Here is a 23,338-nt window from a genome sequence, read left to right as displayed (position 1 = left end):
TGAACAAACCAGGGGGTGGACCTCATTGAACTCCACCCCCTGGTCTGTGGAGTTCAGTGTAACAGATGTACTTGTGTCAGACTGGAAAAGACTTTCATTAAACAAGACAGGAGACACCACGATGAGTACTCAAAGCAGGTAAGTACATTATATCAACCTACATCTTCTGCATAAACTGTCAGATTTAAATTTTTACACTAATTAGAATTATTTAAACATGAAAATGACTGAATGAAATTTAGAGTTTTGTTTATCAGTTTTCCTTAGTTTGAAATGATATGACAGAGTATGTAGTGCACAGCTAAGGTTTAGTATTTTTCCTCTCTGGACATTTATCATCTGCCTAAATATCTGTGATGTCAGTGTTTCCTTTTTACCTTCAAAATAGAAATTGTAATCAAGCAGCAGCTCCACAGGAGCTGAGGTAAGGATTTGCTCTTTCATTTATGTGGTTTTCACAGCTGAACACAGGTTAGACTGCATGAATTATACCCTATTTTGCTATATGATCATCTCATCATAAGGTTCTGCATTTTAAAAAAGCTCTATAATTGCTCTGAAACTAATACTTCTAAATTTTGTGTGTATTGTGACTAAGTTCTCTATGATGTTTTTAAACAGTTTGGCTGAGATGGAAAAAAAACTTCATGAGGCAAAGTAAACATTTTTTTCTCATCTTTCATAAAAGCCTGAAGATTCTCATTTCTTCTTTTTTTCATCTTTTTTTTTAATCTGTTCACTGAGACTTTTGTTTTACATTCTGTATATTTGTCTCACAGTATGGTGGTGAAACATCAAGAGGAGCAACTGAATTCAGTCAAAGAGAGGTACTGATGGCATAATTTGGGGAAACATCAAAGTCTGCTGTCAAAACCCACATAATTACATTATTAATTACAAGTATTATTTTAAACAGTGAAATTTTGCAGTCTTTTGCAGAGTGGTATGATTGATTTTATGCTTAATTAAACTAAAAACATGAGTTTTGCAAGAAAACAAGGTGAAATTTTAAAAATATTTTTCCCAGTTTCAATGAGTAAATATCTATAAGAAACGGTCAAAAAATGTGAGCATCTCAATAACCTCAATAAGGGAAGTTTTAGCAGTTTGTTGGTGTTGAAATTTAGGTTTCTCTAACCCACACCCACCCCCCTTCATGGACCTGAGCACAGGGTAGCCTGGCACTGAGCCGCCTCCTGGTCCAGGCTCTTAGTGGAAGCTGTCTGTAGCTCAGTGGACTGGAACAGGTGAAATTTGGACAAGGCCTTCGGCAGGATCGCTGGATTGAGCCAGATGAACATCCTTTTTCCATCCAGAAACTACTTGCAGCAATTCCTGTGGACCAACAGAGCGTTCACTAATCCTCCAGGTAGAAGGAAGAAGGAGAAGGAAGCCGAAGGGTGCCAAGGAACAGGTCCAGGTCTCAAGGGGGATCCAGGGGCCCTTGCATGCAAATGTTAAGTTGCTGGGTACCCTTCAGGTGCTTTGAGATTAAAGTGGAGTCGGCCTCACTAAATGCTGAGTGTCCAGCACAAACTGCCCTAATCCCTTGATCACCACCATGCCATATAGGATCACTGCCTCCATCTGGGACTGAAGGAACTGCAGGATGTGAGAGCGCAAGACAAGGGACTAGCAAATGGTGTCACTGCAGCTTCTGAGCTTTTCTTTTTTCTTTGGACTGGGGGCAACAGAATCCCGGGAGGCTGCCAAGACAGGCTCCCACACCACAAAGGTAAATGGATACACCCACCACGACATATGGTACCACACAAAGAACGAGGTACAATCAAGTGGTGAACGATCGCTGGTTTTACGTCTGCACAGCTGTTTTATATGTACGCTTTTGGGCGTGGCTGGTGTGGGGGATCATTAAATATGGAGAGATAGTTTCAATATGCTAGAGAACACGATGATCTTCCTAGGAGTGGGCATTGTAGCAAATTCATCACAAGGTTGTGCAACAAACCCAGGAACTCTGCAGGCCTCAGTGAGCAAGTTAAATGTTAACGTTTACGGCATCACAATTAGAAAAAGACTGAAAGCATGGCTGTTTAGAAAGGTTGCAAGAAAAATCCGCTTCTCTCTAAAAGAACATAGCTAAATGGCTTAGGTTTGCAAAGCTGCAGGTGAACAAAGCACAAGACGTCTGGCTGATAAAGTCACACAGGAAACCACCACTGCAGGTTACTGCTGCTGAAGGATATTCTACAAGCTGCACAATCAGGTGGTGGACTCAGTTTTCAGACTGAAGCGGTTCTTATACACATAACTGTAGCTACAGATTTATTTCTAATCATGGAGATGACTGAATATATTACATATTGTGAATAACCTCTATTATGTTTTTCAACAGTTTGGCTGAGATGGAAAAAAAAATTTGTGAGGCAAAGTAAATATTTTTTCTCATCTTTCATAAATGCCTCAAGTTTCTCATTTCTTCTTTTTATGTCATCATTTTTTAATCTGTTCACTGATAGTATGAGACTTTTGTTTTACATGCTGTATATTTGTCTCACAGTATGGTGATAAAACTTCAAGAGGAGCAACTGAATTCAGTCAAAGAGAGGTACTGATGGCATAATCTGGTGAAACATTGCATAACATAATTACACTTACATTGTTAAAGTGTTATTTTAAACAGTGAAATTTTGCGGTCTTTTGCAGAGTGGTATGATTGATCACTAACTTCACAATATAGCTCAATAACAGTGATCTACAAAAACAAACAAAACAAATTTACTTTGTAAACAAAGACAAACGCAGAATTTAAACTGTTAGTGTTGGTTTCTATATGTTTCGTATTATGTTTAAAAATTATCGATCTGATATTGTTCACAGAATTTGTGTTTAATGATGAATTTGTGATCTGATGTGTTTTAACAGATTAATCTGTTTATGTTTTTAAATAGTTTGTGTGAGATGGGAGCATTTTACAACGTGAGCCTCAAAGAAGCAGGGTAATTACATTTATGCAATGTTTATAGACACCCATGAAACAGTATTTATATTCACTGTTGTTCAACATACACGTACATGATTATTTAGACCGTTCTGTTCCTAATATTAATTCATTTTAGACTTGATTTTTTCTATCCATAAACTTTGTTGAATGAATTGTTGAATTTGTTCCAAAAACGCACAAGACATTTTTACACACTACTATTTTACTAAGAGATCTGCTTTAAAAAAAAATTAAAATTAAATTAAATTAAAAAAGGGAAATTGAAATTGAACCTCTACAGGAATAACTTTTTTTTTCATTGTTCTAACAGTTTGGCTGAGATGAGACACTTTTACAAAGAGAAACTCCAAGAAGAAAGGTAAACACATTTCAATACAAAAAAGACATAAAAATATTTCAAATCCACATCCAGGCTGTGGTGACAGCCAACGTTTATGATTTTATTTATTATTTTAATAATAGAAGCATGTGTTTCCTCAATAACAGTGACCTTCACAATATTTGGGACCAAGATACATTTTTCCCTTTTACTACCCTGTTCTCGAGTTTTAAAAAAAAATATATAATTCAACAACTGACATGCATTAAAAGTGCAGATTGCAGACATTTTAGGTATTGGTTGTTTACATTTCGCAGAAATTACAGAAATATTTATACCTTAATGTTAGAGCATGACAATGTGTCAGACAAATCAATGAAATATTTATATCAAAGCATTCATGTTCATAACTTGTTATTAAAATCTCACATATATGACTGCTTGCTGTCTTTGATTTCTCCAGTTTTCCTCTTTAAGGAATTCCTCTGTTGGTGTGGCTGTATGCTTGTAAACACTGATATTCCAAACAGTTAGTTTGGTGGATTTATTCCAATTTTTAGATTCGAAATAGCTTCTTTGGCAACTAAAGACTCCAAAGGTCATGAGAAATTATTAATTCAAAATTTTTCAGATGATAAAGAAAATCAGAACCACCCGGGAAACCAAAAATACCTAATCTATCGTCATGTGAACTGTGGAGCACAGAAACAAATCACATATTTGTACCAAACACTATTCCACAGATCTGCACATAAAGAAACTGAAGAAGAATTTAAATCATTCAAAGACAGGTACTGTACCGAAACAAGGATTTATCAGTGCTGTGTATGATGGTGCAGACACCACCATCTGTTATTTTATTTTTTTCATTCAACATTATCTATTACTATTACCAGAGTGGCAGGAGAGGTTGATCTTGCGCTAAAGACGGGGAACTCTGAAAACATGAACAACCCAGTGAATGAAACCAGACTGAAAGAGATGTATGTAGAGCTGAGGAAGGACTGGGCTAAGATCAAGACCTTTCTGCAGACAGCTCAGATAAACCCAGAGGAAATCAAGGCTTCAATTCAGGTGCATTTTACAGTCTGAAGAGGTGAGATTAGAGTGTAGTATGAACTGTATTCTTATAAAAAATATATTTTTATTCACTCTGACGATTATAGCACAGCTTTCAATGTGGAGCAGGGGAAATAAAGCAGAAGAAGGAACTGATACAGTCAGCATTTAACCTAAATGAGGACACTCAAGCATCTCAGAAGGTACTGATGTGTTTTGGATGTGTTAAACGTGATCACTGAAGCTTCAATTCAATCCAATTCAGTTTTATTTATATACAGTGTTGGGAAGGTTACTTTTAAAATGTATTCCATTACAGAATACTGAATACATGCTCCAAAATGTATTCTGTAACGTATTCCGTTACGTTACTCAATGAGAGTAACGTATTCTGAATACTTTGGATTACTTAATATATTATCATGCTGTTTACAACTACGTGAATGTACTATTGCTGTGATTTATTACTGTTACTGAAGGTCCGCGGCTCCGAACAGTAGTAAAGGGACCTCTGGCTAACACGGTGGGTTCCGTGTCGGGCTGGTAGCCGAAAAATAGCTTTACTTTGTTGTTTGGGTCAACTTTGCTTGCCAGAGACAGAGAGAGGCGTTGAAAGGCTGCTCCAACGGAACTTATTTTTTCCGGAGGAAAACACGAACACAGTGTACAGTTGAGTCTTAATAGCTTACTTACAAATGGGCTCCTCAGGCACTCTTCTTGGCTGCAGTGGTTATTATTATATTTACATGCTTCCAGCTCCCGTTTTTGCTCCGTGACAGCTCGGACTTTTCCTTTCTCTCCCTCCCTCGCTCACAGACACATAACGTGTATGGCAGTCCATTCTCCCTGCAGCACGGACTACACTGCCCATGATGCTACATTCTTTAGGGCCATGCCTGTAGCATTCTGCCTTTTAGCTTAGCACAACAACAACAACAACAACAAAGCGCTCTCTCACCCAGGAAACACGCAGAGAGAGAGCGTCACCCTGTAACCATGGCAACCGTAAAGCTGCCGCCTGGAACAACAGAACATAGCTGTCAAACAAACACAAACAGTCCTGACCCGCGACAATATGAAACAGGAAAGTACCGCCGTGTAATCCATTTATTTCAACAAAGTAACTGTATTCTGAATACCACCTTTTTAAACTGTAACTGTAACGGAATACAGTTACTCATATTTTGTATTCTAAATACGTAACGGCGGTACATGTATTCCGTTACTCCCCAACACTGTTTATATAGCGCCAAACCACAAAAAAGTCACCTCAAGGATCTTCTGTGATAAAGATCAATGACAGGTTTCATTATTTGTTTCAGGTTCATGAATACACAAAGTTAACCCTTCACAACCTTCAGCTTGCTGTTTACTATGGTTTCAAAGACACTGCTGGTCAGGTTTGTTGGAATTACAGACACAACATTACACACATTGTAAATACACAACACTCTGCATTTGTGGGACAGGCAACCAATTGCAAGATGTTAAACTGTGTGTTTAATAAGAAACAGTAACTTAAACACTACGCTGTTTTTGTGTGTTTTTTTTAATGTTGTTTGCAGTCATGTAAACTTGAATAATTCTCAATGACAGGCGTTCCACAGACAGGAAGGTGAAACTCACGAGGATAGCAAGGAAAAGCTCCTCTGTAAGTGCTACTGGCTGAGCGGCTTATTGGTGCTGAACGATCCCCCTCTTCAGCCTGACTGGAAAAATCATCATCCAGGGCAAGATGCTTGGAACTTTTTCCCACAAGAAATCAGAGCTGATCCTGCCATCTCACTCTGCCAGGGCCTCTCTGCATCAGACTGAAGATCTCTAGAAACATTCTTGTAGAAGTAAGAGAACTACAACTTAGTTTGTGAAATAAAATGAGCAATGTGGTTTTAATATATCCCTGAGAGATCAAAATGACAAAAACTGCACTACTTTTGTTTTTTTGACAACATAGACCGTTATCCAAGAGGCTTCTTCAGTTTTAGAGTAATTGATAGAGAATTCCAGATGATTGAAAAAAAATGATGTAAAACCTTAGTAAGACATTGCCCCACCCTACTGAGTTCTTGAGGCTAGGGGTGAGTGGAGGTTGAAACACCTGGGTAGGGATCTCAAGACTGCACTGTCTGCGACTGCTAGGTGGTGTTATAGGTCACCACCTGTGTTCATCCCTGAACAGAGTAAAGGTCTACAGAATCACATTACAGTTTAAAATCAGTTTAGCATATTACATTCTGTAGCATCCATGTCCAATTCATACTGTAGTATTTTTATGTTACAGTATGAAGTATTTTGTAGTATTTTTATGTCTCCAGTAACATTGTGAGGAGCCTTGGTGTCGTTTTTGACAAGGATATGTCCTTCAATGCACATATTAAACAAATACTGTATGTAAGACTGCTTTCTTCCATTTGCGCAACATCTCCAAAATTATGTCTGTGAAGGTTCTCAGTCATCCAGGTCATTGTAGTCTTAGGAGCTTGGAAAGAAAAGCATCTGGACATCTGTAAGTTGATTGAAGATGTTTCATCCGAGAACCTTCTTCAGAACTGAAGAGAAGAGAACTGAAGAAGCTTCTCGGATGAAACGTCTTCAAGCAGCTTACAGAAGTCCAGATGCTTTTCTTTCCAAGCTCCTAAGACATCTCTAAAATTAGAAATATCCTGTCTCATAGTGATGCTTAGTTACTTAGTTATGCTGCAATAGGTGTAGGCTGCTGGGGGATTCCCATGACGCATTGAGTATTTCTTCTTCACTCACACTCCTCACTCACTATGTGCAGTGTTGGGAAGGTTACTTTTAAAATGTATTCCACTACAGATTACAGAATACATGCCCCAAAATGTATTTTGTAACGTATTCTGTTATGTTACTCAATGACAGTAACATATTCTGAATACTTTGGATTACTTAATATTATTATATATATTATTATTATCATGGTTTTCACCAGTACGTGAATGCACTATTGCTGTGTGATTTATTACTATTACTGAAGGTCCGCAGCTCCGAACCTAAAGGGACCTCTGGCTAATACGTCGGTTCCGTGTTGGGCTCGTAGCTGACACAGAACCCCTGGGTCTCTCGCAAGCAAAGTTGACCCAGACAACTGTGCTTGCGAGAGACAGAGAGAGGCTTTGAAAAGCTGCTCCAACGGAACTTTTTGTTTTGGAGAAAAACACAAATACTGTCGAGTCTTAATAGCTTACTTACAACTGGGCTCGTCAGGCACTCTTCTTGGCTGCAGTGATTATTATTATATTTACATGCTTCCAGCTCCCGTTTTTGCTCTATGACAACTCCTACTTTTCCACTCTCCTTTTTCTCCCTCTTTGCACTCACAGATACATAACGTGTATGGCAGTCCATTCTCCCTGCAGCACGGACTACACTGCCCATATGGATACATTCTTTAGGACTATGCCTGTAGCATTCTGCCTATTAGCTTAGCACAACAACAACAACAAAAAGGCGCTCTCACCCAGGAAACACACAGTCGCAGAGAGAGAGAGAGAGAGCGTCGCCCTTTAACCACTGCAACCGTAACGCTGCCGCCTGGAACAACAGAACATAGCTGTCGAACAAAACACAAACAGTCCTGACCTGCCACAATATGAAACAGGAAAATACAGCCATGTAATCCATTTATTTCAACAAAGTAACTGTATTCTAAATACCACCTTTTTAAACGGTAACTGTAACGAAATGTTCATATTTTGTATTTTAAATACGCTGTATTCGCTGGGTTGGCATGTGAAAGGGCATTTACTCCCTTCAAGGACCTGCAGTTCAAAAAAGTGCCCCTCCGACAGCCAAACCCATCTGTTCTCTGATTGGATTGTTACATTTGTGATTGACATGACATTGACCAATCAGATGACAGGAAGAAAAATAGGGTCAAAATTCGTACTTGTAACTTGCAGGGTTTTTTTTGGCTAAGTCCACACACAAATCTTTTTTACACATACAAATCTTTTTTACGCACACGCAAATCTTTTTTACACATACAAATCTTTTTTACGCACGCACAAATTCTTTTTACACATACAAATCCTGATTTACAAGTACAAAATATTTATGACCACATTTTGAGCCCATACCCCCCCTTACTCCCAAATTGGCGATAGAAAACCGATCGGTGCCTATGCCATTCCCAATATGCGCTGGCATGATGTCGGGGCAGCATGAGTACGAGTAATTTTTATTTATTTATTTTTTTTGCCGATGCCCGTGATGCTGGCCCCACCACGATGCCTCCCCGGGCAACCGCCCTGGTTAATAGAGCTCTCTGTATTGAATCATACTTGTTATTAATCTCTGTCTCTCTTCCACAGCCTCTTCCACAGTCTTCAATCCTGTCTTTTTTCTCTCACCCCAACCAGTCAAGAGCACCTGGCTGCAGCCACTGGGGAGCGCCATATTGCGACCTCCACAGTAACCGGAAACACGTGACCTCCACAGTAACCGGAAGCACGTAACTTCAGTTAAATCGACTTTGACAGCGAAAACTAAATTGTATTTTTGTTACTATTGATGCTGCTGATAAATAAATTTGATTCTAAGTGTTTTTAACCCAGATTGTTAAAAAAAACACTTAGAATTTATTTATCAGCACCTTTCGCGGACTCGCTGTTTCGCTGATTTTTTTTTCTTCTTAACAGCACATTGTTTTGTGCGTTCTGATTGCTGTAGACCATTGTCAATCAATCTAGTGCCGTGTCTTCTGCACAGCAGCGGTCCCCAACACCCGGGCCCGTTTGGTATCGGGCCGCGAGAGTTGAGGTTCGGGTGTGAAGTGTATGATTTTCAGGGTTTTTAATCGTTAAGTCGGGTTCCCTGGGTCTTTTCCCGTGTTGTAGTCGTGTGTCTTATTTTGAAAGAACTATTTACGCGTTACCATAGCGACCAGAGAGCATTAAGAAGCAGAGAGGAGGATGTTATTCTCAATGTTGTTGGTGCATTTCAGGAGGACCCTGCTAATAAAGTTACACAATCATACAGTGAATTCGCGTTTATTATTATATTTACAAAATACCACCGTTTTTGTCTTTGTATCATTTTATTTTGTTGTATTTATCCGCGACACCTTAAAGGCTGGTCCGTGAAAATATTTTCTGACATTAAACTGGTCCGGGGTGCAAAAAAGGTTGGGGACCGCTGCTGTACAGTACATAATGAGTTTAGTTTGTCGAATTTATATAAATCTTCGATCGCTAGCAATGTAACTCTGAAGTGCTTTACTGTATGTTTGTAAGTTTTCTCCCCAACAAACACAACAATGCCGACGAAACAAACGTTTTGCGCGGTTTGATTTTATAATGGACTTGTGTTTCTACGAAGGTTTGAACTTTAAGAGTGTTTAAACAAAAGAAAAAAGTGTGAAAATGTTCGTGCCTGTCTGAGGAAAGTGTGTAAAGCATGTAGTGAGGGGTTTTACAGTCTTAAAACAGCTACAATAATTGTAAAAAATAAAGTTGGCTCCAGTTCTTTTCAGCAAAACCAAAATTTTATCTACATTCTGTTTTTTACACTTTAAATGCCAGTTAGGTTATATATTACCAGTAACTTTTCAGATAAAACAGTGATAAAGTCCTAATGGTTTCATAAATCTTCGTATTTTATTTTTTCATATATTTGCATCGGGGACAAGGCTGTCTTGCAATTGTTGAGGTCACTAGTGTACACCCCATTTCTTCCAGGATCACTCTTCATTTGTAGGTTTTAGTGGACTCTTAGTACTGTGAAGTGATTTTCATGGGACAAAGGCATTGTATTCCAAGATCTGGGAGATTGTAGAGATGAGCAGTGATGCCTTTCTTACCATCTTTCCAGAAAGATAAGTGATCTGGAAGCTGTTAGGCTTACTTACAGCAGTAGCACTTTTTGCATCTGCATAAACCCCAGGATACATTTACTAACAGTGTTTGTTGCTGTGTGTGCTGCAGCTGCAGCTTTGAATTTTTTTGATAGAGTTAATATTTTGGCTATGGTGTCTTGTTATGAAATGCACAAGAGTAAAAGTGTTAGCATGTGTGTCAAAGCTAAGTTTGACTGGGAAACACAAAGGTCAATAACCTGTATCAACAAAAATTCACTGCAGCCTGTGTAATATTTGATGGGTCATAATTTATTCCCAGTCTATCTTGCAAATACATATTTGCGTTGCAATGTCATGCACAAACACACACAACTATTAGATCCTTAAGATCAAACCTGTGTCATTCTTTTGGTCCACTGCAGTGTAGTCGTCAAAAAAGAAGAAGTGAAGTGGCCACAAATGGACAGGATAGAGCCCAGAGTGTTAATGCGTAAAATGTATAAAAATATTATTAATTACAGGGTAATACATTAATGTTAATATCAACAATAAGCTTTTTACTTTGAAGTTACAAGTATAAACCATGCTGTTACATTTACACTTAAATTTTTTACTATTAGTATGGACATGGAAACAAGTGAACAACATTTTATAATAAGCTTAACTGGAATTCTGTACACTGAAAAACAAACAACACATAAAAAACACAAACAAACAGCTAGTGCCTTCTTCTGTCCATTAAATGTCAAACATCGCATTGACCCATAGTCCCTGCTCGTCAGCACATGCTTTTAAAAAGAGCTCCATGTCCTCTGCAAACTGAAAAACAAAGAGGAAGAAGTCCCTCTACACAAAAACACTGCAGATGACAGGCCAGGCAAACATCTATTGATCTGTTTGAATGCCTCCTCATCATGTGAGCCTTGTTTTTTTTTTTTGTAAGAAGACTAAGACCACAGTGAGGGCATTTCATTTCCATAGACTTTCCACAAGCCACAGTTTCATTTAGCACAGAGGGTAGAGCACAGAGGGTAGAGCACAGAGGGTAGAGCACAGAGGGTAGAGCACAGAGGGTAGAGCACATGAATGTTCTACCAAAGATTCAGAAAATGGTTTAGATGCTGGAGACAAGACATCGAGAGGGAGATGTGGCTCCACGGAGAGTGCAGTGGGGAGCAGTCCTAAACGCTGACATGACAATATTTGCCTTGCCATATCCCCACGCTGTATGATTGTCATGTTACAGACAGGGCAGTGAAAGTGCACCAGCATATCATTTTGTCTGTAAGAGAGAAAAAAAGAAAAAAACCAACATGTAATTAGTTGTATAGAATCCAATCAGTTTATCTAACAATCAGATTGTACATACTAACAAAAATATCCAAGCCATCCTCAATAATGAAAGCAAAATGGTGTGGATCACAAGAGCTGTCAGGAAATGTGGTGAACATGAAAAAAATTTTTTAATGAAAACACACTTTTTTTCTCTTGCTGATGAATGCACTGAACTGTACAATGTGAAAAGCAACATTTAAGTCAACAAAGAGACTGCAGAGGTGCTGAAAAGAAGTGCATATTTATAACTTTAACTATGAGGTATATTTAATACCAACATACCTTTGAAAGGCAAAGCATTTTTAATGTGTCCATTTATTTGCTCCTCAATCTTTGCCCTGACAGTAGGGCTGAAAGTGGGGCACAGAGGGCAGTGAAAGAGTCTTCGGCAACACGTGGTGCATTCCTGCAATTCTGGCTTGGAGGCAGAATTCCAAATTGATATGTGCATCTAAAACAAATAGAAAATCAGATAAACACCATATACACATTTAAGTTCAGGTTTTAGCAGAAATAACACGTTACAGTTAGCATGTAAGAGATTTGGGAGAAAATTCTTTACAAAAACATAATTTACAAGACACTTTTATTTGGGACATACGTATATATTGACATATAAAAGACAATTTAACAAAGGCTAACTAAAATCTGGGCAATAAAAAAGCAGTAGAGCATAGAATAGAGAATATTAGTATTTATAAATATATAAATCTCTTTGTGACAAACTTTACAATGTTTTTGCAGGTGGAATGAGAGACATGAATAAAGCACAATATGCAGTAAATGGAACAATGTGCATCGATGTTACTGACAGTGAAAAGTAGTGAAGTGAATTTGTTCATAACAAGCCATAATCAAATACGTTTGAAACTGACCACTAAATGCTAACCAGATGTGTCAAAAGTGCACACATTACTAAAGTTTAGATACCCGGGGTATGACAGTTGTTGTAACGCTAACAAAGTGCCAACATAATCAGTGTAAGCAAACTAGATGATTCCTAGAATTATACAATTATTAACGGCAAATTTATACATGAAAAACTCTGTCCCAACCTTTACGATCCACTTGCAAGGTTTCCACAGTCGATGATGCACGCAGGAACGTATTTCTGCCGATTGTGGAGGTCACGTGTTTCCGGTTACTGTGGAGGTCACGTGTTTCCGGCTACTGTGGAGGTCACGTGTTTCCGGTTAGTGTGGAGGTCCCAATATGGCGCTCCCCAGTGGCTGCAGCCAGACCCTTCTCCAACCAGTCGCAGCAGATGGCCCCGCCCCTCCCTGAGCCTGTTTTTTTTTTTTCCTTCCCACTGTCGCCAAAGTGCTTGCTTATAGGGGGTCATAGGATTGTTGGATTTTTCTCTGTATGTATTATTGTAGGGTCTACCTTACATTATAAAGTGCCATGAGACTGCCACTGTTGTTGTGATTTAGCGCTGTATAATTAAAATTGAATAGAACATAAAAACCTGTTCTCTCTGCCTTCCTGCCGGCAGTGTTACGAAAAAAAAAGAAAGAACTTGATCTGTTTATTATTTCCGTTGATTTCTGTTAATATTTTTAACTTTTGTAATTTATTCTGATAATTTAATCATCAAAAACAATCCAAAAAAATACAGAAGAGGTTTAGAGCTGACAGTCCATGTTGTATGCTTTATTGCATTGGCTATAGAGTTAACATGTTTGACTTGTAGTAAAAAGACCGTTCTCAGTGTCCTGCATGTTTTAAAACTTGGGATTTACTTTAAGGAAAAGTAAGGAAAATCAAGAAAAATACACTTTGTTTTTGCCTCAAAGTCGTGGTAACCTCAGTAGGCTGTTGTGTATGTAATTTGACTTTAGAACAAATTAAGTAGGAGATGCTACTTAGTGGAATCTGAGGGTGTGCTAATCTGTCAAAAGGATAAACTGGAGAGGGGTTCCAGCTGCAAAGGTGGAAGCTCAACATCAAGTGTAATGTCATAAGTCAAAGGTGGGTTGTCCTTCATAGCAGGTAGACTTAATGCTGCTATAATATTGTTTTTACAGCTTAGGGTGGGAATTTTATCCCATGTCATTCTGTCATTTAACAAACAGAACATGCCATCTGGTCCTCGCCTGCTTTTACTTGAGTTCATTCATTCTGTTCATTGGGCGAACAATAGAGTTGTTTTCAAGATGGAGTGTTCCCAGCCGCTCTCACATGTCAGTCTGCTGTTTTCCCATACATCTGAAGCACAAAATGCAACCACATGAGGAGCAAATTCAACACAGAATTGAGATCAAATATATAGTTTTTCTCAAGAGTTCAATAATCTGAGCTGAGGAGACACTGGAGCGTCATGAAAGGAGAGGCAAAAAGAAACCATCACACCAGACAGTCAGCATGACTGATGAGCGCCACATAGTCATCTAAATGAATGCTGCAGTCATGATATCACAATCTTACAGCAGATCTTGATAATATGCTGATATGTTTTAAAGTTTGTTAAACTCACAGGGCAACTTAGTTAAAGGTGGTTTAACAAAGACAGTGAACTAGATAAACGGTCAAAGTGGGGGGTGTAGTTTAGAAACACAGTCTGTCCTCAGGTTGGGTGTGGGTATATTTGAGATTTTCTTTTGCTCATCATTTCCTCAACGTTTAAACATGAAGGATTAAAGTACATCAAAAACTGAAAACAAAACTACTATAAAGAAATAAAGTTGAATAGAAAACATAAGTTTTTATTCTGCTTTTGCTGTTAAAGGAACTTAAGTCAAATAAACATTATGACTACAACTAGTCAGTGACACAAAATGGAGAGCAGAGGAGACTCCAGTCAGGATAAGTTAGGCAAATCAGTCCCACATATCATAGTAAAATACAAATGATTTAAATTTCAAATTTGATGCAAACTTTCTGCTCATGTAAAATCTGCAGTCTCTTCTTTGTGTTGTGTGCTGTTTCAGTGCCAAGATAACCTCAGAGCAAATAAATAAAACCAAATTCCACTTCATGGGATTTCATAGTTTATTTATAAGTCTTTATAATGTGTCTGGAAAGGCTGCAGGCTGCAGCCACTGTTGGTCACGCAGAAGGTTTCCAACATTTATTCTCTGATTTTAATCCCAAAACATGTTAATGACATAAAACTCGTTATGCATTACTCATATGGATTAAACTTTGCTGCAGGTTTTACTCTGTTAAATACACAGAAAAAAAGTGCACAAGTTACAAAGTTCCAACAACTGAGATTAATACAAGTGATGAAGCAGCTGAAGCTTTGAGGCCATATGGAGGTCAGATATAAACACTATGAGCTGTACTTATAAACAGGACAGACATTTATTTATGGATTTATGACATTTATTCTGCTCCTCAAGCATATTTATAGTTTATACTTTATATAAGCATGATGACTGACAGAAGATTGTGCGAATGTGGTGAAGAGTAAAGAGGCGCACACACCTTTGCGTCTTGATGTAAACACACACACCCTGTAAACAAGTCTGACTTGACTGGAATGCATTCAGCTGCTGGCTGATGAAAAGTCACATGTTCAGTGGATTGTAAAATACACTGCTTTGTCTAATTAGGTTGAAATAATTAATTAAATCAACTTCAGCTATTTAGATCTAAGTTTACACTTGTGTTGCTTGCCTCCTGTCTCTGTATTTAAGACATATATACGTATGTGGACATCACATTTTGGGTTATTTAGACCAAAGTACTCAATTTTGCTCTACAAGAGCCTGATATATACATATGATACATACATTATACTGCTACTGTTCTATTGAAATTTTAAACGAATATCCTCATATGTGGATCTCATTTTTCTTAGAAATACAAAATAGGTAAAAAAAAAAATCTGGAAATTCTTGGTTTTTACATTCATCGGGTCCCAATATGCCCAAATATCAAAGAGAAATTAAAAATGCATGCCATGGAAGAGTTCGGGTCTTAGGAGGTTAAAGAAATATCCAGGTAACAAAACCAAAGGGTGGGGGATCATTACATATGGAGAGTTAATGTCAGTATGCTAGAGAACAACACATCCTTCCTAGGAGTGTGTTGCAGCAAATTCATCACAAGGTTGTGCAACAAACCCAGGAACTCTACAGGCCTCAGTGAGCAGGTTAAAGGTTAACATTAATGACATCACAATTTAAAAAGAGACTGAACAAGCACGGCTGCTTGTAAGGATTGCAAGAGAAATCCTCTTCTATCTAAAAGAACATAACTAAATGGCTTAGGTTTGCAAGGCAAGGGTTTAACAAAGCACAAGACTTGATAAAGTGACACATCAATGCAGGTTACTGCTGCTAAAGGATGTTCTACAAGCTGCTGAATCCGGTGGTGGACTTGTACACAAAACTGTAGATACAGATTTATTTCTAACAATCTGAGTGAATATATTGTATATTGTGAATAACCTCTCTATCATGTTTTTAAACAGTTTGGCTGAGATGGAAAAAAGACTTTGTGAGGAAAAGTAAACATTCTTTTTTTTTTCTCATATTTCAGAAGTGCCTCAAATTTCTCATTTCCTCTTTTTATTTCATCCTTTTTTATCTATTCATGCTGTATATTTGTCTCACAGTATGGTGGTGAAACGTCATGAGAAGGAACTGAATTCAGTCAAAGAGAGGTACTGTTGGTATAATCTGGTGAAATATCACATAACATATTTGCACTTACATTGTTAAAGAATTTTTTTAAACTGTGAAATTTTGCAGTCTTTTGCAGAGTGGTGTGACTGATCAATAACTTTGCAATATTGCTTATTAACAGTGGCCTACAAAAACAACAAAATAGATTTGAAAGACAAATGTAGAATTTAAACAGTTAGTGTTGGTTTCTATATGTCTGGCATTATGTTTAAAATTGTTGATCGGTTATTGTAAAAGGAATCTGTGTTTAATGATGAATTTGTGATCTGATGTGTTTTAACAGATTTATCTGTTTACGTTTTTAAATAGTTTGACGGAGATGAACACATTTTACAAATTGAGCCTCAGAAAAGCAGGGTAATTATATTTCTGCAATATTTATAGACACCCATGAAACAGTATTTGTATCCACTGTCAATCAACAAACACACTAAACATACATAATCTATATGATTATATAGATGAGTCTGTTCCTAATATTAGTACGTTTTAGACTTATTGAATTATTGAATTTCTCCCAAAAAGGCACAAGCTACTTACACATTACTATTTAACTACGAGATCTGCTTTGCAATATATATATATATATATAAAAAAAAACACCCAGCACGCCCCTGCGGGCGGTTTATCCTTCAAGCTCGGGTCCTCTACCAGAGGCCTGGGAGCTTGAGGGTCCCTGCAGTATATCTTAGCTGTTCCCAGGACTGCGCTCTTCTGGACAGAGATCTCCGATGCTGTTCCCGGGATCTGCTGGAGCCACTCGCCTAGCTTGGGAGTCACCGCTCCTAGTGCTCCGATTACCACGGGGACCACCGTTACCTTCACCCTCCACATCCTCTCGAGCTCTTCTCTGAGCCCTTGGTATTTCTCCAGCTTCTCGTGTTCCTTCTTCCTGATATTGCTGTCATTCGGAACCGCTACATCGATCACTACAGCCGTCTTCTTCTGTTTGTCTACCACCACTATGTCCGGTTGGTTAGCCACCACCATTTTGTCCGTCTGCATCTGGAAGTCCCACAGGATCTTAGCTCGGTCATTCTCCACCACCCTTGGGGGCATCTCCCATTTTGACCTTGGGACTTCCAGGTTATACTCGGCACAGATGTTCCTGTACACTATGCCGGCCACTTGGTTATGGCGTTCCATGTATGCCTTGCCTGCTAGCATCTTGCACCCTGCTGTTATGTGCTGGATTGTCTCTGGGGCATCTTTACACAGCCTGCACCTGGGGTCTTGCCTGGTGTGATAGACCCCAGCCTCTATGGATCTTGTACTCAGAGCTTGTTCTTGTGCTGCCATGATTAGTGCCTCTGTGCTGTCTTTCAGTCCAGCTTTGTCCAGCCACTGGTAGGATTTCTGAATATTAGCCACCTCCTCTATCTGCCGGTGGTACATACCGTGCAGGGGCCTGTCCTTCCATGATGGTTCCTCGCCTTCCTCCTCTTTCTTGGGTTTCTGCTGCCTGAGGTATTCACTGAGCACACTGTCAGTTGGGGCCATCTTCGTGATGTATTCGTGGATGTTTCTTGTCTCATCCTGTTTCTTGTCTCATCCTGATGTTTCTTGTCTATATATATATATATATATATATATATATATATATATATATATATATATATATATATATATATGATTTGTTTTAACAGTTTGGCTGCAATGGAACAGTTTTATAAAGAGAAACTCCAAGAAGAAAGGTAAACACATTTCAATGCATAAAAGACTTAAAAATGTTTCAAATCCACATCCAGGCTGTGGTGACAGTCAACTTTTATTGTTTTATTTATGATTTTATTAACAGAAGCATGTGTTTCTTCAGTCACAGTGACTTTCATAATATTTGGCACAGAGATACATTAACGTAATACCTTAATGTTAGAGCACGACAATGTGTCAGACACAGCGATGATATTTATATCTATTCATGTTCATAACTTATTATTAAATGTGTTACCTGTATGACTGCTTGCTGTCTTTAATTTTGATTTCTCCAGTTTTCCTCTTTAAGGAACTCCTCTGTTGGTGTGGCTGTATGCTTGTGAACACTGATATTCCAAACAGTTAGTTTGGTGGATTTATTCCAATTTTTAGATTCAAAATAGCTTCTTTGGCAACTAAGGAATTCAAAAGTCATGACAAATTATTAATTCATAGTTTTCAGATGATACACGAAATTGGAACCACCTGGGGAACCAAAAATACCCAATACGGCAATCGTGGCTCAAGAGTTGGGTGTTCGTCTTGTAATAGGAAGGTTGCCGGCTCGAGCCCCGGCTCGGACAGTCTCAGTCGTTGTGTCCTTGGGCAAGACACTTCACCTACTGCCTGCTGGTTATCATTAATTATATATCTAATGTACGCAGAAACAAATCACTTATTTGTACCAAACACTATTCCACAGATCTGCACATAAAGAAACTGAAGAAGAATTGAAATCATCCAAAGACAGGTACTGTACCGAAACGTGGATTTAACACCATCTGTTTTTTTGTTTTTTTTACACTTTCAAAATGATCTATTACTATTACCAGAGTGGCAGGAGAGGTTGACATTGCACTACAGGCTGGGAACTCTGAAAACATGAACAACCCAGTGAATGAAACCAGACTGAAAGAGATGTATAAAGAGCTGAGGAAGGACTGGACTAGAATCAAGCCTTATCAGCAGAAAGCTCACAGCACCCCAGAGAGAATCAAAGCCTGGATTCAGGTGGGCCATTAGAGTGAGATTAGAGTGTAGTATGAACTTTATTCTTATAAAAAATATTTTTATTCCCTCTGCGAATTATAGCGCAGCTTTCTGTGTGGGGCAGGGGATATGGAACAGAAGAAGAAACTGATAGAGTTAGCGTTTACCCTAAATGCAGACCACGCTCGAGCATCTAATAAGGTACTGATGTGTTTTGGATGTGTTAAACATGATCACTGAAGCTTGTGTGATAAAGATCAATGACAGGTTTCATTATTTGTTGTTGGATCAGGTGGCGGGGGAGGACGCTGGACAGACCCGGTGCACCTAAACGCGTAGTGAGGGTGTGCTGGGAACGTCTAGCAGAGGCCCCAGTCCGCGAGATCTTCAACGCACACCTCCGGCAGAGCTTCAACAACATTCCGAGGGAGACTGGGGACATTGAGTCCGAATGGACCATGTTCAGCGTCTCCATTGCCAAGCTGCTGCATTGAGCTGCGGCCGCAAGGTGGTTGGTGCCTGCCGTGGTGGTAATCCCGAACCAAATGGTGGACACCAGAGGTGAAGGGAGCCACCAGGCTGAAGAAGGAGTCCCTATCGGGCTTGGTTAGCCTGTGGGACTCCAGAGGCAGCTGACAGGTATCGACAGGCCAAGCGGAATGCGACTCGGGCAGTGGCTGAAGCAAAACTCGGGTGTGGGAGGAGTTCGAGAGGCCATGGAAAAAGACTTTCGGACTGCCTCGAAGAGATTCTGGCAAACCGTCAGGCGTCTCAGGAGGGGAAAGCGGTGCTCTACCTGCACTGTGTATAGTGCTGGCGGTGCGCTGCTGACGTCGACTGAGAAAATTGTCAGACGGTGGAAGGAATACTGAGGACCTCCTTAATCCCACTGACACGTCTTCCGAGGAGGAAGCAGAGTCTGGGGATGAGGGAATGACCCGCCAATTTCTGGGGTCGAGGTCACTGAGGCAGTTAAACAACTCCTCGGTGGCAGAGCCCCTGGTGTTGATGAGGTCCGCCCGAGTTCCTGAAGGCTCTGGACGTTGTAGGGCTGTCCTGGTTGACACGCCTCTACAATGTTGCGTGGAGATCAGGGCAGTACCCTGGACTGGCAGACCGGGGTGGTGGTCCCCATCTTTAAGAAGGGGACCGGAGGGTGTGTTCCAACTACAGGGGATCACACTCCTCAGCCTCCCTGGGAAAGTCTATGCCAGGGTGCTGGAAAGGAGAGTTCGTCCGTTAGTCGAACCTCGGATACAGGAGGAACAATGCGGTTTTCGTCCTGGTCGCGGAACACTGGACCAGCTCTTTATCCTCTCGAGGATACTTGAGGGTGCATGGGAGTTTGCCCAACCAGTCTACATGTGTTTTGTGGACTTGGAGAAGGCATTCGACCGTGTCCCTCGGGGTGTCCTGTGGGAGGTGTTGCGGGAGTATGGGGTGTCTGGCCCACTGCTACGGGCCATTCGATCCCTATACAACCGTTGTAAGAGTTTGGTTCGCATTGCCGGCAATAAGTCGGACTTGTTTCCGGTGGGTGATGGGCTCCGCCAGGGCTGCCCTTTATCACCGATTCTGTTCATAATTTTTATGGACAGGATTTCTAGGCGCAGCCAAGTGGCGGAGGGCTTTCACTTGGTGGCCTCAGAATCTCATCTCTGCTTTTTGCGGATGATGTGGTTCTGATGGCTTCATCGGTGGGGGCCTCCAGCTCGCACTGGAACAGTTCGCAGCCGAGTGTGAAGCAGCAGGAATGAGGATCAGCACCTCCAAATCTGAGGCCATGGTTCTCAGCCGGAAAAGGGTGGAGTGCCCACTCCGGGTCGGGGATGAGTTCCTGCCCCAAGTGGAGGAGTTTAAGTATCTCGGGGTCTTGTTCGCGAGTGATGGGAGAAGGGAGCCGGAGATCGACAGACGGATTGGTGCTGCGGCTGCAGTGATGCGGACGCTGCACCGGTCCGTCGTGGTGAAGAGGGAGCTGAGTGTAAAAGCGAAGCTCTCAATTTACTCGGTCGATCACGTCCCGACCCTCACCTATGGCCACGAGCTGTGGGTAGTGACTGAAAGAACGAGATCGCGGATACAAGCGGCAGAAATGAGCTTCCTCCGAAGGGTGGCTGGCCTCTCCCTTAGAGATAGGGTGAGAAGTTCGGCCATCCGGGAGGGGCTCAGAGTAGAGCCGCTGCTCCTCCACATCGAAAGGAGCCAGTTGAGGTGGTTCGGGCATCTGACAAGGATGCCCCTGGGCGCCTCCTGGGTGAGGTGTTCGGGCATGTCCCACCGGGAGGAGGCCCAGGGCAGACCCAGGGGCCGCTGGAGAGATTATATCTCTCGGCTGGCCTGGGAACGCCTTGGTGTTCCCCCGGATGAGCTGGAGGAGGTGGCTGGGGAGAGGGAGGTCTGGGCTTCTCTGCTTAGGCTGCTGCCCCCGCGACCCGACTTCGGATAAAGCGGATGAGGATGGATGGATGGATGGAGGTTCATGAATACACAAAGCTAACCCTTCACAACCTTCAGCTTGCTTTTTACTACAGTTTCATAGACACTGCTGCTCAGGTTTGTTGGACATTGCACACATTGTAAATACACTACACTGTGCATTTGTGGGACATGAAACCAAACACAGGTTATTAAATTGTTTGTTTAATAAAAAAACTGTAATTTAAACACAACAGCTCTTTTTTGAATTAAATGTTTGTCATTTAAACTTGAATAATTTCTCGATGGCAGGGGTTCCACGGACAGGAAGGTGAAATTCATGATGCTAGCTTGAATAACCTCCTCTCGAAGTGCCGCTGGCTGAGCGGTTTATTGGCTTTGAACAACCCCCCTCTTCTGCCTGACTGGATAAATCATCATCCCGGGCAAGATGTTTGGAACATTTTCCCACAAGAGATCACAGCTGATTCTGCCATGTCACTCTGCCAGGGCCACTCTGCAAATGTCCTTAAATGTCTTAGCCCATTACAGGGCCCAGACATGAACGAGAGTGAAGACCACTAGAACGATCTTTGTAGAAGTAAGAGAACTCCAACGTAGCAGCTTCCCTCCCGCCTCTGCATTTAATGCATACACTGAGTTTTTCTGTGTGTAGCTTCTTTTAACAATAAATCACAGTGAACAAGTATCCACAAGAAAACACGTCTCACTTTCTGGGAACTGTACAGGCTTACAGCAGCTGTTTTTGGCACAGACAAGAAGACTTCAGTTTTCTTGCCTGAAGCAGAATCGACAATCAACCTTTTTGAATTAGAATGCAAGACTGTGATTGGCTCCATGAACCTGCATGGACACGGAGGTGTTGCATTATTCAATAAAAAGAAAAGAGCTTGAAGTCTGATGTAATAAATATATAACATGTCCTACACAGAGGTGTGCAGGACTGCATTTAGCAGTCAGCTGGTCAACAGTGGTCAGACTGGTTCAACTGTTTGGAAGGTGGTCATTGACTTAGGTGAGGAGTTGATGTCCCCTGGCTCTGATGGAGGATAAAAGTTTAGACAAGACATCACCTGTGATAATAACTTTTCAGGCACATGAGAACATTGCATGCACTGACCATGAACATGGTGTACCAGAGCGGGGAAACTTTTAGTCTCTCTGTAAGATTTACTCACATAAAACCTCACAAAGATCAAGACAAATCAAGTCACTGGCTTTGAATCATTTAATTTAATTTGAACCCTGCTTCTGAAGCCAGTGTTTCAGAAGGAACTAGTCAATGTTTTATTTCCTCATTGCTTCATGAGTTTCAATCTGAGCCAAGTTAAACTGAGAACAAACAATCCGACAAACGTCTTGATGCATTCTCAATCATCCAGGAGAAATCCGACAAACGACTTTTAACTGAAACTGGGTGGATCCAAAGGAGTTCATTGGTTATTGTTAATACGTTATTAAGAATTGAAAGAAGAAGAAAATATCCTGCTTTAGAGAAAAGGAAAATAAAGAAGTACATTTTATTTGAAAAGACAGAGCACCTGCAGTTTACAGCAGTTGGAAGACAATTTGTCTTCTGATATAAGTTATTTAAAATATTTTTAATGCCACTGTGTGTGTCTGAAATGAATGGACACTGCAGGGATTCTCTGTTTAATTAGTAGATAAAAGTAATTGAGTTTTAACAAAAGAGTTAAATACAACAGAAGCTTTGGGATCCTCTCTAGGTCAGGGGTCAGATTTAATCACCATGAGGCTGCACAGGTTTCATGCACACTTGTTTATTGTGTAGTTAGACACAAATTCGGGTTCATTTACAAACAGATTTGGGTTAAAATAAAGGTTATCTATAGTCACTTCTACAATAATAAAAAGTATGCATCTACAAGAGCACAACATATAAATACATTTTTAAAATCTAGAAATATTTAAAACTTCAGGATTTTTTATTATTATTATTATTATTATTATTATTATCATTGCTGCTATTTTCTTTTTATTTTCTTCTTAATATAACTGCACACTTTCTACAGGCTCATATAAAGCTGAGGAGCACGAGCCAAAGAATTGCTTTATGAGTAAAT

General features: G+C 40.2%; 1 protein-coding gene and 1 long non-coding RNA gene across 9 annotated transcripts; one reads left to right on the top strand and one right to left on the bottom strand.

The window, feature by feature from the left end:
- Positions 1-91: 91 nt before the first annotated feature.
- Positions 92-21,944, top strand: LOC116312117 (putative golgin subfamily A member 6-like protein 19). Of its 8 annotated transcripts, none has more exons than XM_039607985.1 (14): positions 92-138; positions 389-424; positions 622-657; positions 780-827; positions 2,357-2,392; positions 2,522-2,569; positions 2,913-2,960; positions 3,276-3,323; positions 4,028-4,075; positions 4,181-4,358; positions 4,451-4,546; positions 5,666-5,743; positions 5,940-6,184; positions 8,726-9,228. In XM_039607985.1, the coding sequence occupies exons 1-13, from the start codon at positions 122-124 to the stop codon at positions 6,156-6,158; spliced, it is 936 nt and encodes a 311-aa protein (XP_039463919.1). In that variant the 5' UTR covers positions 92-121; the 3' UTR covers positions 6,159-6,184; positions 8,726-9,228. The 8 variants fall into 8 exon arrangements, with proteins under 8 accessions (XP_039463919.1, XP_039463917.1, XP_039463920.1 ...); XM_039607983.1 differs by having other exon boundaries at positions 8,678-9,228; XM_039607986.1 differs by lacking the exon at positions 8,726-9,228 and adding an exon at positions 7,688-7,868.
- Positions 9,391-12,738, bottom strand: LOC120437412. Its single transcript, XR_005611106.1, has 3 exons — positions 12,552-12,738; positions 11,779-11,947; positions 9,391-11,443 (listed from the first exon to the last, which is right to left on the bottom strand). It is a non-coding gene; the product is annotated as an uncharacterized LOC120437412 (long non-coding RNA).
- Positions 21,945-23,338: the final 1,394 nt, after the last annotated feature.

Source organism: Oreochromis aureus, linkage group 3 (genome assembly GCF_013358895.1).
Source record: "Oreochromis aureus strain Israel breed Guangdong linkage group 3, ZZ_aureus, whole genome shotgun sequence".
Lineage (NCBI taxonomy): Eukaryota > Metazoa > Chordata > Actinopteri > Cichliformes > Cichlidae > Oreochromis > Oreochromis aureus.
The sequence above is the reverse complement of the archived record's forward strand: the minus strand, read 5'-3'. Positions and strand labels throughout refer to the sequence as shown.

Bases quoted from the DNA above. Each gene is read 5' to 3' on its own strand.
- LOC116312117 (XM_039607985.1), top strand. The intron at 828-2,356 runs GTACTGATGGCA...GTTTTTCAACAG, and splicing joins CTGAATTCAGTCAAAGAGAG to TTTGGCTGAGATGGAAAAAA. The intron at 5,744-5,939 runs GTTTGTTGGAAT...TCTCAATGACAG, and splicing joins TCAAAGACACTGCTGGTCAG to GCGTTCCACAGACAGGAAGG.